This window comes from Primulina huaijiensis, chromosome 7, assembly GCF_012295235.1.
Source record: "Primulina huaijiensis isolate GDHJ02 chromosome 7, ASM1229523v2, whole genome shotgun sequence".
Classification (NCBI taxonomy): domain Eukaryota; kingdom Viridiplantae; phylum Streptophyta; class Magnoliopsida; order Lamiales; family Gesneriaceae; genus Primulina; species Primulina huaijiensis.
The window spans coordinates 3,749,791-3,770,061 of NC_133312.1; the positions used below are offsets into that span (position 1 = coordinate 3,749,791).

At 29.8% G+C, this 20,271-nt stretch overlaps 1 protein-coding gene and 2 long non-coding RNA genes across 3 annotated transcripts; 1 reads left to right on the forward strand and 2 right to left on the reverse strand.

The window, feature by feature from the left end:
• Positions 1-3,973: 3,973 nt before the first annotated feature.
• On the reverse strand, positions 3,974-5,111 carry LOC140980489 (uncharacterized). Its single transcript, XR_012175959.1, has 2 exons — positions 4,600-5,111; positions 3,974-4,506 (listed from the first exon to the last, which is right to left on the reverse strand). It is a non-coding gene; the product is annotated as an uncharacterized lncRNA (long non-coding RNA).
• Positions 5,112-9,512: 4,401 nt separating this feature from the next.
• Positions 9,513-13,454, reverse strand: LOC140980808 (methylsterol monooxygenase 1-1-like; the record flags this gene model as incomplete). The annotated part of the gene is made up of 5 exons (XM_073446859.1): positions 9,513-9,927; positions 10,062-10,094; positions 10,197-10,344; positions 12,531-12,853; positions 13,155-13,454. Coding segments are annotated over 5 exons (885 nt in total), but the record flags the coding sequence as incomplete, so codon positions are not given.
• Positions 10,352-12,028, forward strand: LOC140981769 (uncharacterized). Its single transcript, XR_012176133.1, has 2 exons — positions 10,352-10,864; positions 10,921-12,028. It is a non-coding gene; the product is annotated as an uncharacterized lncRNA (long non-coding RNA).
• Positions 13,455-20,271: the final 6,817 nt, after the last annotated feature.

Sequence of the window (20,271 nt, forward strand, 5' to 3'; positions counted from 1 at the left end):
ACTTGTTTCAAGTTTAATTCAGAACCACCGAACTTAATATTCGTTCATTAAGTTTCGTTTTTCGTTTCGAATTTTTCCAATCAAACACATTGATTTATTTGCTTAATTTTCATTCATTAAGCATCAAAATTTTCCAACAATAATGTCTTACAAACTTCACGCTCTAGTTGTTCATTCTTGTGCGTAATGAGTGTGTTAAATATTTCACATCGGCTGGATTAAGTCATTGAGAGTTGTATATATGAAATTAGACAATACTCTCTCTTTGAGCTAATTTTTGGGGTTAAGTTATATCCAATTATCAATTTTAATGGAGAGCAAACTAATCAAAGTATGATATATCTACACATCCAAGAAGTTTAAGAAAAAATTATCGTATTTGTTAAGCTATTGATGATAAGGTGATAATAATGTTTGAAATAATTATCTCAATTATCTGGTCTTATTTTTTTTAAAAAAATTTAAATAATAAATCTTAGTTCATATTATAATCGAAAATGTTTGAAACTTAAATCAAAACTATATCCAGACATTTTTGTTTTGGTTATGCGTTTAATTAAAATTGGAACAATCGGTTTTGGAAACCGTGGTCATTACTCTCTCTCTCTCTCTCTCTCTCGAGAGTATCTAATTGTACAAATATAATAATGTTTGTAATAATGTTTTTCTTAATATCTTGCTCAAAAACTGGATGTGGCCCCATGAAGTACGATGATTGTTCGACTACATTAAAAAAAAAATTATCTTCTTTATTTGTTTCATTTAATTTCACTTAAGACAAAAAAAAACCTCTATTTCTAAAAAAATTTATTGCAAGTAGATGAATTAAAATTATCTTATTTAATACACACACACACACACACACACACACTATATTTTTAGGCTATTACATAAATACATATATTGTCACTTCGAAATATATTAATGAAATGAAGATTAAATCAAAGTCATGTGGGTGAAGCTTGTAACAATTATTCGAGATTAAGAAACGAATGATATTTCTTTATAAGTAGGAAACATGAAAATAATATATNTATATATATTTCAAAGTTGACAAAAATATTAAAAGTCAAAAAAGATTTTTATCTATTATTAATGAAACAATTGATAAATCATTGTGTATTTTCAAAAGATCAAAATATTCAAACAAAATCATATGATCCAACACTCAAAATGATAATAGTGCAACAAAAGAAAATAAAAAATGAAGACGATGAAGATGAATCATAAAAAAAATATAAGAATATCGAGTTATTAATATCAATAGAAGAGAATTAAAATACAAGTACATGTTTTAAAACATATAGTATATGTTTGGTATAATAAAATTTAACTTGAATGTATATATGCTACTATATTTGTCATATTAACTTTGAAACAAAATAAATCAAAAAATTGATGTAACATTAATTTATTTACATAATTAATTTTTATCAAAACAATCTTCTTCGACGTGCAACATACTTATTTTTCTTATTAACAATAAATTTATGTACATGTTATGTGCATGTATAATTGATTTTTTAAATAAATAATTATTTGTTGTAACTAAGTTAATATTTAGACTACAAACCTTTTTTACTGAAATATTTGTACTTTTTGTTATAAAATTTGAAATTATTGCGTGAATAATGCACGAGACAAATTATCAGTTAAATCCCAATTCCTAAATGCACACCTTGTTGATAAAATTATATATTACTTCATTTTCCATTTTTTTCCTACTTAAATTATAAGAAATCAACGATGATCTTAGACGTGTCTGTCACACAAAATTGATGATTAAAATAACTCATAGGTACTTTCAGCTGGCAATCTCATTATGTTTTTAAAATCATTTTCTAGCAGCCATTTCATTCCTACGTGTAAATGTTTTAAAAATACAAGTCACAAGGCACCACGATTATATTATAATTTTGAAAAAGATCGTGGCAAGTGAAATAGAAGTTTTCATGCACATACATATAAATATACAGTCATACATTGAAAATAATGAGAAATATCATAAATTTATAAGATAAAAAGATATTTATATTGATATCATCGTAGACATATACGAGTTTTATTATATATATATATATATATATAAATAAAGAGGAGTTTTGATATGCTGCACACTTACCGTGCACATTTATGTGAGCATCGATGAGGTGTCACTCACCTATTGGATAGGGGTGGGTACGGTACGGTATACCGTACCGTAAATATCGGTATGGAATTTTTTCATACCGATACCGATATCGGAAATTCGGTATACCGCATATTCGGTATACCGAATTTTTGATATGAAAAAGTTTTTGTCGGTATACCGAACTTAAATTTTTTAAAAAAATAATAAAAAAAATATTTTCGGTATTTCAGTATAAATACCGAAAATAAAATAATTACGTACCGATACCGATACCGAAAATTTCGGTATCGGTATCATACCGATACCGATACCGAAATTTTCGGTATATCAATTTTTTCGGTAATTTCTGTATTTTTTCGGTACGGTATTTCGGTATTTCGATATTTCGGTATATTTTCTCAGCCCTACTATTGGATGTGTAATTTTTCTATATTTCATTACATCTAATAGGTGAGTGACATCTCATCGGTGCTCCATAAGTGTGCAGCATATCAAAAAAACTCTATAAAGAGATATATGTATATAATAATATCGAAGGTGGAAAGAACTTGAAAATGGCAACTTGACTTTTTGTAGACAACGGTTCCTCTTGGTACCCCCTATGCTGTAGGTAGACGTAATGATCCAACATGTACAGAATTAATGCTCCATGGATGACAATAATTGTCCATAATATGCTTAGAAAAAGAAACCTAAAATCTTAAGAAATAATGAGAAATGTAAATTCGCCCTTTTTCTCAACTTTTGAAATTACCTTGACTAAATACAATCTGTGGGTTTACGGATCGGGAATATGATCTAGTATAGTCTTAGTTGTTTAAGTATTTTTAAAATGACAAAAACTTGTGTAAGACGGTCTCACGGGTTGTATTTGTGATACAGATCTCTTATTTGGGTCATCCATGAAAAGTATTAATTTTTATGCTAAGAGTATTACTTTTTATTGTGGATATGAGTAGGGTTGAACGGTTTCACAGATTAAGATCCGTGAGACGGTCTCACATGAGATCCACTCTTTTAAAAATAGAATGTTTGGTTATAAAAACTGTTTAAAAAAATGTTTTTTAGAAGTTAAAATTTTTGGGCTTTTGATTTATGCTTCTATTTCTATTTTAAAAATTTTACTCAAATATCAAAACCGCTTCTGTTTTTTTTTAATATATATAAAATCACTATAAAAACTGAGCTTATTTAAGGGTTTATTTAAAAAAAAAAACTACATCTTTTATATCCAAATTGGCCGTAAAACACCACCTCCCAATAATAAAATTTAATATGTATTTTTTATATTTTCTTTCCTAACATATAACTAAAAGATCCGTTTTTCAAACTTTTATTCATCATATGAAATGAAGAAAAATTAATATTTTCAATTTTAATAAAACAAAGAGATTTGTTTGAGTCATACAGTAAAAAAGTAGAAAACAAACATAAAAATGCACCAAAAATGTTTTAAAAAATATCTACAATTTTTGAAATCACCAAGGGAAACTGATGACGTAATTGATCAAAATCAGTGTCGAATTGAGGTGAGAAACTACTTAAATTTCTACATTAGCTAGCTCATTGTTATGCAAAACTCCCAATAATTATATTTCTTATAATCAATGAGAGTTGAACCGATAATTTTGACTCTGATATCAATTGTATGATCGAGTATTTGCTATTTTGCTAAAAGTTATAGCTAGTGGTAACANCGATGCTAAATGCCAATAATATGTCATAATAATAAACATAGATCACAACGAAGGCATTTAACAATTTATAACAGTCAGCAATTCATAAACACAATCCATGTAACACAGAATGACAATCAAACATAATTTATGTTTTACCGTTGTATGTTACCGAGCTGTAACATACCTAAACCGACTCTAAAATCACAACAAGCTCAACTTTAATCTCCTCGACCTAACAATGATAAAAATAGGTTGAATAATTCACAATTCGCCAATAAAACTAAATTAATCCAACTTATTGATTTTTAATTATCAAAACTTAATTCCCAAATCAATTTCAACAATTCTGAAATTTCAACTAAATAACCGTAATTCTCCAAAATAATCACACGATTAGCTCGATACTAATTCACAAACTCTTCGATTTATACCTCAAAGCTCTCCAACGATCGAACCTACAATATAAACCCAATATATACGTCAATATAATGCATTAAAATCGACAAAGCGAAATTAAATCGAAGCGAGTAAAATTACACTTCGGGGCAGCCTACTTATGCACCGAAAAATCTGGAATTGGATCCAAAAATTACCAAGATCGAAGTATAAACTAGTCGCTAGCGGTCCAATGTTGCTACTCGCCGGAAAAGACACCGGAAAACACTATTCACGACCAAAAACCGAACTGAAAACTAGCTGGAAAATGCAGGAACAGCAAGGTAAGATTTAAGCTTCAATTCCTTGCTCAAAATACTCCAAAGAACCAAGAAAAACCAAGCAATAGCTCACCTGAAATCGAACAAGAAACTTGAACAGGAACAGCCACGAAACAGGGTTCGATTGGGGCTAAAACGAGCATCAAAAGTAGCGATTCATGGTTCAAAACGAAGCTACTGATGTAAGGAAGAAAACCCCTCAAACCGTTCGTGATTTGGACGCCGGACGGAGGAGATATCGCAACTTTCCCGCAGCTGCTACAAGTGTTGCGAAAATGGGGTTGAGGGAAATGGGTTTCTGATTTCTTCCTTTCTCTCTCCACAAGATAAATTGTGTGTATGTATATGTATATTTAGTTACTAAAAAATAGTAACACATGCTCAAAAATCCCGGTTTTGCATTAATCTTGCTCTCGTGTGTTATTTAAACTCTATATGTATTTTATATCGTTAAATTCTCCGATATTCTAAAATACATATTTTTAACACACTTCTTGAATTTATTTGGCATAATTAATTATTTTAATTTACAACTCAATAATTATTCTAATTATGCCATAATTACCGGATAATTAATTACAAGGCCTTACAGGTATGGAATTTTTTCATACCGATACCGATACCGGAAATTCGGTATACCGCATATTCGGTATACCGAATTTTTGATATGAAAAATTTCATACCGGATACCGTACAGACACCGAAAATTTTGTCGGTATACCGAAAATATTATCGGTATACCGAATTTGTCGGTATACCGAACTTAAATTTTTTAAAAAAATAATAAAAAAAATATTTTCGGTATTTCGGTATATATCGAAATACCGAAAATAAAATAATTACGTACCGATACCGATACCGAAAATTTCGGTACGGTACGGTACCGATACCGATACCGAAATTTTCGGTATATCAATTTTTTCGGTAATTTCGGTATTTTTTGGGTACGGTATTTCGGTATTTCGATATTTCGGTATATTTTCTCAGCCCTACTATTGGATGTGTAATTTTTCTATATTTCATTACATCTAATAGGTGAGTGACACCTCATCGGTGCTCCATAAGTGTGCACGATAAGTGTGTAGTATATCAAAAAAACTCTATAAAGAGATATATGTATATAATAATATCGAAGGTGGAAAGAACTTGAAAATGGCAACTTGACTTTTTGTAGACAACGGTTCCTCTTGGTACCCCCTATGCTGTAGGTAGACGTAATGATCCAACATGTACAGAATTAATGCTACATGGATGACAATAATTGTCCATAATATGCTTAGAAAAAGAAACCTAAAATCCTAAGAAATAATGAGAAATGTAAATTCGCCTTTTTTCTCAACTTTTGAAGTTACCTTGACTAAATACAATTCAAGGATTAAAATCTGTGGGTTTACAGATCGAGAATATGATCTAGTATAGTCTTAGTTGTATAAGTATTTTTAAAATGACAAAAACTTGTATGAGACTGTCTCACAGGTCGTATTTGTGAGACGTATCTCTTATTTGGGTCATCCATGAAAAGTATTAATTTTTATGCTAACAATATTTCTTTTTATTATGGATATGGGTAGGGTTGAACCGTCTAACAGATTAAGATCCATGAGACGGTCTAACATGAGACCCACTCTTTTAAAAATAGAATGTTTGGTTATAAAAACTGTTTTAAAAAAATGTTTTTTAGAAGTTAAAATTTTTGGCCTTTTGATTTATGCTTCTATTTCTATTTTAAACGTTTACTCAAATATCAAAACCGCTTCTGTTTTTTTTTTAATATATATAAAATCACTATAAAAACTGAGCTTATTTAAGGGTTTTTTTTAAAAAAAAAAACTACATCTTTTATATCCAAATTGGCCGTAAAACACCACCTCCCAATAATAAAATTTAATATGTATTTTTTATATTTTCTTTCTTAACATATAACTAAAAGATCCGTTTTTCAAACTTTTATTCATCATAAATGAAGAAAAATTAATATTTTGAATTTTAATAAAACAAAGAGATTTGTTTGAGTCATACAGTAAAAAAGTAGAAAACAAACATAAAAATGCACCAAAAATGTTTTAAAAAATATCTACAATTTTTGAAATCACCAAGGGAAACTGATGACATAATTGATCAAAATCATTGTCGAATGGAGGTGAGAAACTACTTAAATTTCTACATTAGCGCATTGTTATTCAAAACTCCCAATAATTACATTTCTTATAATCAATGAGAGTTGAACCGGTGATCTTGACTTTGATATCAATTGTATGACTGAATACTTGCTGTTTTACTAAAAATTATAGCTAGTGGTAACAGTACAACTCAAATATTTTAAATCGTACAACAGCTTAAGCGTCACGGTTAAATCGCTCTCACAACAAAGACAATTATTACAAGTAACAATTTAACATTATAATTTGGGTCTTCATAATAGGCAATGAGGAGTACAAATAATTGTGCAGCTGCAGCGTCGGAAAGCAAAGCCTTTTCAATTATAATAATTCATGCCCATATATTGTACTTATGTACTCAATAGTTACAATAACTATGGCAAATGATTGAAGTTCTAAGTGTAGCGTTTGGGTCTTTTCTAGTAATAATGGAAAACAGGCAATCAATACACATACAAATTGCTTTGATAATAAATGGTATTCAAGAATGAATAAAATTATTGGGCCTAGGGAATGAATTATTCTGGCATGTTGGTGACTTGTGTGCGTGTGTTTTCGGAAATTCATTCTTGGAGTTTTGGCAAATATGCATGATTTTATTGAGCATTTAAAATGAAGTTTGAGTTCGAGTTTTAATAATATATCGATCATAATTTTTTAATAATTCATCGTCAACCATATATAAAAAAAATTGTGAGTCAAGATAATCGATTATTCCTAAGATTCGAGTTTAGGCTACTTCACAAAATTTTGCATCAGAAATCATTACGTCAATTTATAAAATGTTTTACAGAACCAACATTTGTATAAAACTATAGTAATGGTAAATACCATAAATTAATAATTCTCTAAAATTACTAACATAACTCGAAAAATATAGTAAAATATGATTTAATTGTTGTTTGCTTTTTCATGAAATTTAATTATANATTAATTAATTAATATATTTCTAAATTCATAAAATTTAGTGGTCCCAATACTATTAATTTATATAATTATATTTTTGAAAATTATTTTAGGTTGTGCTTATTGATGTATTTCAAATTCATTTGTGCTTTGTTGGAAGGATTTAGATATATGGATTTCAAATCTATGGATTTTAAGTCCGTTTGATCGCTTGGATGAATTTATGCTCAATGAATTTCAAATATTTCTCTTGCTAATCTATCTAGAAGCAATGTTGATTATGATGAATGTGAAATACACTCAAGATAAATATAATTTCACATTCATGAGTCAAATCTCTTCTCAAATCAAATATTTTCATCCAAATCAAATCCTTCCATCGAAGCGCTTTAAGAATGTATGGATGAAAGGATTTGAAATCCGTCTATTTAAATGTATTTCATTGTTTAAATAATTTACACATAAGAAATTCAAATCATCTATTTAATTATATTAGTCACGATGAAAGGGGTACTACAAGAATATTCACATGTTGTCCATTTCAAATTCTTAGAATATTTGAGCCATTTCAAATCTATTGTTATATGTATAGTTATAGTGTAGATAAATAGAATATGAATTTGATTTTTCTTTATTTAAATTATTTAACAATGAAAATAAATTCTAAATTATGGATTTCAAATGACTGAATTCAAATGCAATCTTGCACTTGGAAGTAAAAATTTGATTTAAAGGGTGAGATTTGATTTGGGGAGGATTTGAGATATGTATTTCAAATGACACTTATCTTTTAAGATTATTATGTGCAACAATAAATGTATTTACAACAAGTGATAGTTAAGATTATTATGTGCAACAAGCCTCCACAGCAGTTGATTGAGTGGTTTACAATGTCATGAGTTTTCAAACTTTATCTCCCTATAAACCAAAGGTGCTCATGCATGACAAACAAAAGAAACATAGATCGTGTAACTATATGAAATTTGATTTCGAAGGCATTCTATACAAGCATATGTTAGCTTTTTTCGTATCAACCAAGTGTTTCTTAAATGATGGACATGAAATGCGAAGGATGGAGAAACTTATGCTATGGGTGAGGAAAATATCAGTGAAGGCCTAGAACGGTTTTTGATGTTAAGACTCTCGAGGTTATCCTTTAAAGTTTCAATATTTATTGATGATATGTCATTGAGTGATGAGATGACAAATTCTTGGATCAACAATTCGTAATATCTCGAGAAAATTTAAAGATATGAACAATACTTAAACATCAAAGGCCAGTTAAATTGATATAATTAGCACCACATTATTTGCATGACGAGTATGTGTCCATCATTTGTGTATTATATTTACAAACCAGTTAATTTGAATGAACATGTATCATTTGTACAAGCCAATTAACTTAATTAAATTTTTAAAAAAAATGATGATTTCTTGTGTACCAAATCGACTATAGATAATCGACATAACAATGATGTCAGCACAGATGAAGATTTTGCTTCTATAGCAATGTTTCATTTATTAAATTATAGTTTATTTTGATAAAGTGATGTTTGATATTTTGATTATATATATGTTGTCTATATTTTAAATTTCAATAAATATATTTTTTATTATTTATATACACATTTAATATCTTTACCATTTAAAGTATATCATTTAATATATCATATTATTATTTATATAATATAATAGTATCCCGGTCAAATTGGTTGTACTTCCATTTTAAACTAAACCATTCGATCACTGATCATGTTATGAAAACACTGGATTTGAGATTATGAATAGCAATCATTCATTCAAATTCTAAGACACAATTAACAATTAATGTTTCATATTGATTTTTTTTAAAGCATTTTGATCTTAATTTTAACGGAAACATTGACATATAAATAATCTGCTCTGCTGTCACTTATCTTTAAAACACACATGTTAAGACACTCAACGAAATAATTTTTAAAAAACATGTTCGAATCTATTGAATTTTAAGACAGCGTCCACATAGTATAGCAGCAAAGCATATATAGTAGCACTTCGACTAGAAAAACCGTCGTCCGATTCGACTTGTGCAAACTCAGGCAACAAAGTACCTGGAGTTTTTGTTACAACAGATTGGATTCATTTAGAAGATTTTGTTTGAACACAACTTCCCCCAACACAGTTCATGTCCCTGACAGCAACATTTAGCCTTCCCGCAGAACTAAAACATCTCCAAAACTTTGAGATAAGCATTCACCAAGTTTTTGAACCCACAATCAATCGAGTTTACAACCTTGAGCTGATTGGTTCTGCAAAATTTCGTTCTTCACGCCATTGCTTTTCAGTCCCTCCTGTACCTGCAAGACCAAAAGTAAATTCTCTTCACCAAGATCTACTAGTCATGTGTGCGTCGGATGACTGTCTTGTTTGGTAAAAAAAAAAGCTTTAAGACGCGAAAGGAACACGATTAAAACATGCCATGGTTATTTACCTGCTGGAGGACTTTCTTTTGGTAGCGGTATCCCTGTGATTTTATTTTTTTTTTAAAAACAGTCCTTCGTTAACAACTACATTTGGAAGCCAAAATAATCTTGTAGTAACAATGAAAAATTATTCAAATAATCACCTTGTCAGTGCCATAAATGTAATCACAATACGTAAACACTGATGCAAAATTACTCTGGCTTTGCCCGCCGACATAATGATGGTAATCGTGGTAATCCGCACCACCATAAAAAGGGATATATTTCGTCGGAGCCCAAGGGAAGTCGTACCTAAATTATTGTCAAAAACATATTAATCACAATGGAATTGATATCACTTCTTGTTAACAATTTGACTTGAATAAAATGAGTTTAGGGACAAAGAATGTAGAAGAAACATGTTGCATGACTGTGAGCAAATGAAACAAATATCAAAATTAATATCATCTCGGATACATGGATAGATGTTCTTTTCTTCATTGAAATGCAAGCTTTGCCCCTCGTACATGTATTTTATTAACAAATGTAAAATTTGCTACAATCAGAGTCATTGCGACTAATTAATTATCACATTATATAAACTGAACTATGTTTGAACTACAGTATTTAACCGTCAAACATTTTGGATTCTGCACACAATATTAACGGGGGGTGGGGGTGGGGTTGAATAATGGCTTGGCAGCTTAAATATGAGAAGTTTAAGTTTTCAGGAGATGAAGCCAAAATCAGATGGCAGAAAACTTTTAAGCTCAGACAACCGCTGCAAACTAAGTCATCCATGTTATACGTGATATAAAAAAATAGAAAACATGTAAGAAAAGAGTATCTAACATGAAACATGATATAAAAAAATACAAAACATGTAAGAAAAGAGTATCTAACATGAAACTGGAGAGGTACCACGATACACAGGACACACAATTTAAGACCAAGTTTAATGGACTCTTGTCGTCAAAATGCATTTCCTGCCGTTTTGGCATCTTCAGATTGCTGTTGATGGCGATATTAGTTCATGCATGTGGAAGACATGTTGAAAATTGTAGCTAGATCTCTATACATTTTTCAACATGTAGCTATATCTCTATACATTTTAGCTAGTGGATGATTGTAAATTCCTTTTTGACTATATTTTAGCCAACGTAACTCGTTCATTCTCACATTAATCTTCATTTACTATATATAAATACTTGTCACAGTACACTCTAGCTCATTTACAGTATTAAACAAAATCCATAGTCTTTTAACTGCTTCCAACAAACATTCTACGATAAGCACATAACAAATTACCAATGCCAGATTATGAAGTAAATCTGAACTAACCTCACTTTTTTGCTAGTCTTACATCAGTTTCACCTTTTTATTATTTCAAGTAAATGTTCTCTGTCCATTACATCTACAGTTCCATTTCCACCTTCTCCAACATAATTGATTGATTTATGGCTTTCATTGGTGCACTTTCAAAGCTAAGATCATGACACTATAGCCCAAATAAAAAATAATGATTGCATGAGTTTTTTCCGAATTCCTACTTTTAAATCATGAAAAATACACTCTGCTTGTATTGCCTTATTTGTCTCTATCTGCCTAGGAGTACTTAATGTCAATTTACATAAGGTAAAGGTTGCCATACTGATCCACTTATATATTCACACATCAATCACTGATCTAAGATTTCCGCACATAAAAATAACCATTTGTTGAAAATTAGGGAATAACATAACGAGTTTTTTTTATACACATTGAGCACTCTAAGTTCAACCTGCACATCAACTTTTCATGTGATCTGATAGAAAATCGGTAATCAGTGGATCCATTATAAGCCATGTGTGTATCGAAAAACTCGCACAACCCATTGGCACAAGTTGATGCACAAAAATACAGATGACTTGCTACCGTAAAATGGCTGATGTCTTAATGAATAAAAAGTTAGAATAAAACTGGAATACAGGGAAATTACGAAGCACGTTGGAGTAGCGGCCAACCAAACAACCCAGTGATATAGCTCCGGGTTTGCCAAAACATGCATCTTGGTTTTGAGTCAAGGCAAATGTGTGTGGGTGTTCTTTGACAAAAATTGGAGCAGTTAAGCCTAAAACTTATCAAATGATTCTGTTGGCAAATCAACTACTCAATTAAGAAAAAGGGGAAGAGCAGAGCACCAGACAAGAAAAGGAATACCAAACATTAAGTGCAAAGAGAGAGGAAAAACCATTTTTAATCCTTTTCCTCGTGCACAAAGTCAATCCACTATTATTGAACTCATCCGCCTATTCCACAAGCCACAAGCCCGTTCATTTTCCAGTGGATAAGTTCAAATACAGAGAAGTAAACAAATCTCAAAGAGTGCATAAATATCACTGTTTACCCATCATTTGATCAAATTATTTAAAGAAAGTAGATAAAAACAACATTAAATCAAGCAAAAGCCAAAAGGTTTCACGCTAAAGCATGAGCATCAAGCATGCAAAGCGCCTTACCCACTGTGAGTCTCAATGGCCTCTATCTGCCTCAAAGCAATCCATAACCAGAAGGTAATAATATGACCTGGGACCATGGCAGGCCCTAGAAAGGAGGGAATCCCGAGGATCAAAATCTCAGCCCAATGAGCATACGGCGCCGCAAACCCAATTGGAGCAGTGTACTCATGATGCACCTTGTGAATCTTATCATACCCCCATTTGGAATGCAGAAGTCTATGGACCCAATAGTTTGTGTAGTCCTCGACAATGAAATATACCAACAATTGTACTGCAATTTCCCACAAAGAAGGCAATGGCAAGCTTGTTCTTATCCCAATCATCTACATTCGTTAGTAGAAGATAACTAAGAATCAAAATAAATTCCTTGACCTGAGAACTGATATGCTTAATGCAAAAATATCGCAACTTTAATCAAAACCCAACAAAAATAATAACAAAGCCAGCATCAAACCGTATATTAAACACAACACATAGTTTTCTGACAGAAATAAGCATTCACGAATTTAATGATTGAGCATTTCACTAAATAAACAATCCCTTGCTCCAACAAGAGAAAAAGCCCAGTTTGACAAGGTAGTGGAAGAATGGTCTGCATTTCTTCAGTTATTAAAAAAAACATACCTTAATGGTAGGATATGAAACTAGTTGAAGAGGTCCAACCACAAGAAAGAACATACGCATGACGGATTTGTAGCAGCTTAGGGAATCGGAGAGAGCAATCTTAACTTTGGGCTGGATTTTGAAAGGCTCGATGGTGTTCTTGAAGAAATACTCGAGAAATAGGTAGTATAAGGGGAAGACTGAGAAAATGGCGAAGAGAAAGATGATGTTGTGGCAGTACAGGAAGTAGTCGGATTTGGCGGCAGTGTAGCTAAGCCAAAGGGACTCCGCCACCGTGAGCGATCTCCCCAAAGTNGAATTAATTAAGTTAAAGAGTTTAATTGCAGTTAATGTAATAAGCAAGAGTCAACTCCTTGTTTCTTAAAAAAAAAAGTCAGAGTCTTTGTTTTTTAAATACTTTTTCTCTCACTCTTATTTTTTTAATTGGCCCGAAGGAAGAGGCTGCTATTCTTGCGAATATTCAAATAGAAAAAGTTGAGGGGTGAAAGTAAATTCCCAGATATCGCAAATTGCAACAGAAGAAATTTCGGGTTTTGCAAATTAAAGGCAATACTCAATGGGTCCAAGGTTTTACCCAAACCCGCAATAGACTCGTCCCGTTTGGGGCGTTGGGCATATTAAATGGGTCATAGGATGGGTTTCGGGTTCAATTTTTCAGACCCGTCTGAATATGGGGTGAGTCACGGGTCCTATAATACCCGCCTCATACCCGGACCAAATATGTATATATAAATACTCTAGGGTTTTAGTTTTATTAATGTCCATTTGGAGATGTCAATATTTTTTTTGGAGAGATAATAACTCTCTTTTTTTTTTATGTAATTCATTATGTCTTGAAGATACTTTATTTGTCATTATTAAATGTGGTCGAAGATATGAATTAGTTTTTTATTATGTTGTATTTAGAGGCTTGTTTGTTTTATAATTTCAATCATGTAACAAAAAAATTAATGTTTTCATTTAAAAAACTTCGGGTCTCACGGGTCTAACCGGCCCCGCTTTGTATTCGGGGTGGGACGGGTCCGATGAATATTTAATTGGGGTGGGACGAATAATGGGTCAAAGATTTCTTCATGGGACGGGTCTTGGATCGAGCCATAACAATCCCATTGACATCTCTACACAAAATAAAGGCGGGTAATGGGTCAAAGGTTTCTTCATGGGACGGGTCTTGGATCTAGCCATACCCGTTCCATTGACATCTCTACACAAAATCAAGAACACAAATTCATAATAAGAAAACATTTATTTGCCCTACCTACCTACGTTTTTAAGATAAAGATGATTTTAATTTTATGATTATAATTTTTTTCTTGGTCATTACTTGCATACACACGACTTGTGACAAAGACGAGATAATCATATTTGTTTTATCTTACGTTTAACTCAAATTTTACAACATATTATATTTACAAATCATTATGTCGTCTCACGAACCTAACCGAGTCAAAAACAAAATTTTCTTTCCCAGGATACACAAATAAATAGATAAGAACTAAGATATTTTCGGAAATTCGATTTCTAAGAAATGAAAAATTATATGTTACAACTCTTATCCATGATATGAGTTAATTATGTTAATATTTACATTAATAAGTAATAATTTTGACAAAAAAAATAATATTTTTTCATGACTGACCCAAATAAAATATTTGTATCATAAAATTAACTCATAAGACGATCTCACCAAAGTTTTTTTTTGGTTATCTTGTGTCATATAAATAACATACAAAAAGCCAGGCTGTTTTCATAATTGTGATAGAAATAGATAGCAATGAGACTGAATTCAAGTTCCAAATGTTCACCCATTATTGAGGGTAGAGCTTGGTAAGTTATTTAATAAAATTTAAATCAAATTGCTTTGATTATAAATATTTTTGAAAATTGCGGTCATTCAAATAAAAATGAATATGGGATTTTGAATGATTTCGGATGGTTAGATGGTTTTTAAAGTTACAAAAAAATTACCATAATAAAAATCTATTGAGCAACGTTGCTAAATCAAATGTAGTTTTTTCAATAAAAATATGATTTTAATTTATAATAGTGTGATCAAAATTAAGCATAATAAAAATAACAATATTTAAAATATAAGTTGTACATGAGATTTACATTTGTGTCTATGAAAGAAGAAATCACTCAATATAGTAAGTATATAAAATACAAAGCTGACTTGAGCTAATAAATAAATTGGGATAAATTGAACCAAAATGATTGTAACACAATTTTTACATTTTATATAATTAGTAATCATTTATTTATATACTTAATAAATACCCACGAAATATTAAATATATATCAATATAATTGTAAAATAATTAAATAAATGGTGTATCGATGTAATTTCTTAAAAATTGTCATCGAACCATATAATACGGAGCAGTCTAAGATTTATTTTTTAATCCTGATTTTTCTAATAAATTTACAAAAATCGGTTCGATGCAATTTGGTTTGGACTATTCAGGCGGTTTAGAGAAAAATGCAGAAATACCAAAATGATGTTCGAGTTGTTGGATTAGGTGAACACTTGACCGATACTTAAGAGTTCGATTTTTCTTTATCAACATATTCTCACACGAGCTTATTATATATAATTTGACTAATATAATTTATTTAACTAATATGATTTATATATTATTTTGTTAATTCGATAGTTTGCCAGATATACATCCAAAAAAAGTAACGGTCGATTAACATGTAATGAAAAAATATTATAATACTCATACCATAACAATAATATTCTTTGATGCATACTGACTAAACATGTACTCTCACAAAAATTAATATTATAATACTCATAGGTACCGTTTGGTTCATGGTATGAGATATATAATATGAGGATAAGTAATATTTTGTAATAATAAAATAAATAGAAAATGATAGTTAATATAGTGTTTGATTTAATTGATTTGATTGATTAAATTTGAGATAATATGATATTACCATTTTGTTCTTGTTGAAAATATTAATAGAATATTAATAATATTATTTATTAAGGGTAATATCGTAATTTTATATTATTGATTTGATTGATGTAAGATAAATTATCACGAATTTGATTGATGTGAAATAAATAATTAATAATTTGATTGATCGAGATAAATAATCTTTTACAAAACAAGTGATATGATAGAACTATTTATAATAATACTTAGAAGTACTTGAACCAAACGGTACCATACAGTTTAGATGACAACAATAATATTCAATATACAGCAAGTGGGTGGACAATTTCATTAAATAATTCAAATATTATTGATCAATCATCAAGTATATTATATTATACAAAAGGCCGAATTCCAAAAAACAGTGGATCATATTTTAATTTGCACATTTCATTTTATTTTATTTATTATATAATACCTTTTACGTGAAAAAGTAAATTATTTCCTTTCATATACAAATTCATCCAATTTATACTTCTAAGTATGTTTGTTACTAGTAACTAGTATTCTTTTAGTTGGATTAAGTATATATAAGTGAGATTAGCACTGTGATATGTTAACCTTTTAAGAAATTTTTGTGTGTCAAGTTGCTCACATTGTGTCGCTTGATCTGGTTGGTTAGATGATTTATAAAATCGTGAAATCGGACCTTAACGTGCAGTACTGTATCTATTGGAGTCATAGTCATTGGTAGGGAAAATGTAACACTGATATATGAGAGATACGAGACAACATCAGTATATGCATATCTCCGAACACATAGACTTAACAACACGACTCATTAATACTCAAGTAGGTGCACTATGCGCTTCCATGAGTATATGAAAATAAAGTTGAGTCTTGACTAACAACTAGAATTTTTTGCATGTTGGTAAGCGTTTGATCCTAATAATCGGAGAGATGTCACATGCTCAAGTTTCCAAAAAAACATATTTATATATTTCTCGAGAGAGAATATTGGGTTAAGCGTGCATGAGTGACAATAGTTCTCATGTGTCAAAATGTTGACGTCGCGTTGCTTTATCTGATTGGTTAGGTGGATCGTAAAAGAATGATGTCATATCTTAATGGATAATACTGTTTTTGCTGGGGATATGGCATGTGATATGAAAATGGTAAGATTGATATATAAGATATATGAGACAATACCAATAAATAGACACATATCTCCGAACTCATGAGCACATCTCCATCCATTACCACATGAATAAGTGCATTCTTCACTGTCACGAGTATACGTAAATAAAGTTGCGTATTGACCAATAGCTAGTGATAAGCGTTCGTTCTTAACACTTTAGCACATTATTTTTTCTATAAAAGATAACGATTATATATATTATTAATAAAACTTTTTATATATAAAAATTTATGGTGTTTTTATTATATTTTTGGATGAAGAGTGATAATGTCGTCTAACTTTTGATCGGATTATGATAAATTTGAGATAATTTTATATGTAATTAAAATACGCATGATAGTTTTTTAAAAAATATAAATTATTAAATAAAATAATTATATATTTTGATATTAAAATATAAAAAAACATATCACGACACCAACAAAATTAGCTATAGACGATAAATAGCATATATTTGATTCAAGTTTATTTAAACACTCTATCACTATGTTTTAATTTTAACAGAGTATATTTTATTTTAAAAAACTTAAAAATTTAAAACATCATTCACCATTGTAAAACTAAGATTATGTTCATTTTAATAAAGTATTTTCTAAAATGAGTTATTCTTTAGATACTTTGGCTATGTTAGAATGCATTATATGATTTGTTGAGAGTTATTTGGATCAGGTCGGAGCCGGGATTCAAAATTACTTGGGGCTGGCTCCGTCCCATGATGTATTTAATAAAATAAATAATTAACTAAAAAATTTAAAATAAAAAATATGTAAACATTGATTTCATGAAAACATAAAACAATAGTATTTAATATTTAATATCTTAAAAAACATGGAGCTAAAACACTACTGAAGTTGTGTTTCGATTCTTCTTAGAATAAAACTCATTAATTATTAAATCGTTATCAATTTTTTCAACCAAATCTCGTTCGATGTAGATTACCATAGAATCTCTGAAAAACTCTGCTTCCATCTTGTTACGAAGAGCTGTTTTAACAAGTTTCATTGCTGAAAATGCTCGTTCCGTTGTTAATGTAGAAACGGGGAGAGTTAAAACAAGACGAATCAACCTGTCAATTAAATAAATATATCCATATTCGATAACTAATTAAACGACGTAGATAAAAATATATAAATCAAATGTCAATCAAATCGTAGGTTCCTGACTCATTTGTCTCAAATAATCTTCGACATAATTCTCATTGGTTCCGTCTACACCATAAAATATCACTTTAGTTTAACTTATTATGGCTAGCTGAATCAAATCAACATTACCAACACTAAATGATTGTTACTTTAATCCAATAAACCTCGAACAATTATAATTATTCCAAAACAATTCCGAAGTTAACATTTGACAATCTTAAGGCATAATACATTTAAATATAAAATTTTTACAGCCTTATAAGTTCGAAAATCTCATTTACATAATTATGAATTTTTCAAAAATTCCTACAAAATTTCATAAATTCGCATTTATATTTTCTATAGCATGTAAGCATCCAAATAATAAATAATCAACACTAAAAATTGACAATCTCCAATATAAAATCGGGAATTCAAAAAAACCAAAAAATTATCAATACCATCAATCGACTCAAATATAGTACCTACAATCAACAATTTAATATATATCAATTATCGGAATTCAAAAAAACCAAAATACCCAAATTTCGACACTAAAATATGAAATTACCTTTAAAATTCGAAATCTAACTAAGAACAACAAGAACGAGCTATAGAAAGTCTAACACTAATATTTTCTCATGATTTTCGGTGAAAACGGCGACCGATGGACGACGACTGATTTCAAGACGACAATGAACCTTCGAAAATTTGGTACTAAAAGAAAGATTATGCCGTGTGCTTTTCGAATCTACAATCGATTTTGAAAACTGACGACCGATGATGAAATTACGACCATTTGAAGTAATGAAAATTGTGATATCTTGAGAGAGAAAAATAGATATGACGCAGCAGACAATTGAAACAGAGTAAAAAAACAAATTGGACCTTGGAGCTAATCAATAAAATTTTTAAAATAAAACATATTAATTTTTTTTAAAAAAAAATTAGGTTGTAGCTCCACCAATGATTTGGATCAAAATGTATTCAAGATAGTTTCATAATTTCAAAAACAATATGCAACCGTGTGTATAACATTATTCGCGAAATATAGGGGTGGAAAGAAAATGTGAGAGAGAATACAAGCAGCATTTCTCTCTCCTTCTCTCTCTCTCTTTTTTTTTTTTTTTTTTTTATTTAAAAAAAGTAATAGTAAAATGAACATTTCAAATTTTTTATAGTCTGTATTGAGTTTAACATGATACGGTATTTTGGAATTTTTTTAAAAAATAATTTTAGTTAATTATGTTGAAATATTTAAAAGTATTTTTTAAAAGATAAAATTATATGATATAATGACATTGTTCTTGTTTTTTGTTTTTAAAGATTATAAATTAGTTTTAGAAATCCAAACGAAACATAGCTTTAAAAGATATTAAATATTTTGATGTTTTTTTCTTCCAAACTACCATTCAATTAATATTTGATTGAAAAGCTTTTATTTGTGATGGATAATTATACGTTTTAGAATAAGTAATCAAACTATATTAAAATTAATTTATGGAATTATAACTAGTATATTTAAGAAAAATAATGGGCTCAACGCTCATATAATGGCATAAAGCCCAAAAATTGTTCATGCACCTTCAAGCCCATAATCTATGTTAAGAAATCTATTACCTTAATTTTCAAGATGCATTCTCAATTTTTACTCCAAAAACTCAATAGTTTTTTTTAGTATATTCTTGAGGTAATCGTGAACTTAGTGTCAGAAGGCTTTTGCCGAATATTGTTACGTTTTTAACGTTGTTTGTGACGCAAATGACGATCCCAAATATTTGATTATCAGGAGAATAGAAGGATCAGTTGTCCTTCTGGATTGACTAGTTACTCGGATCCACTATATTCAGATTACATTATTTGTACATTGCATCAGTTTGGTTGGGAAAAAAACTTCAAAATTACATTTCCCA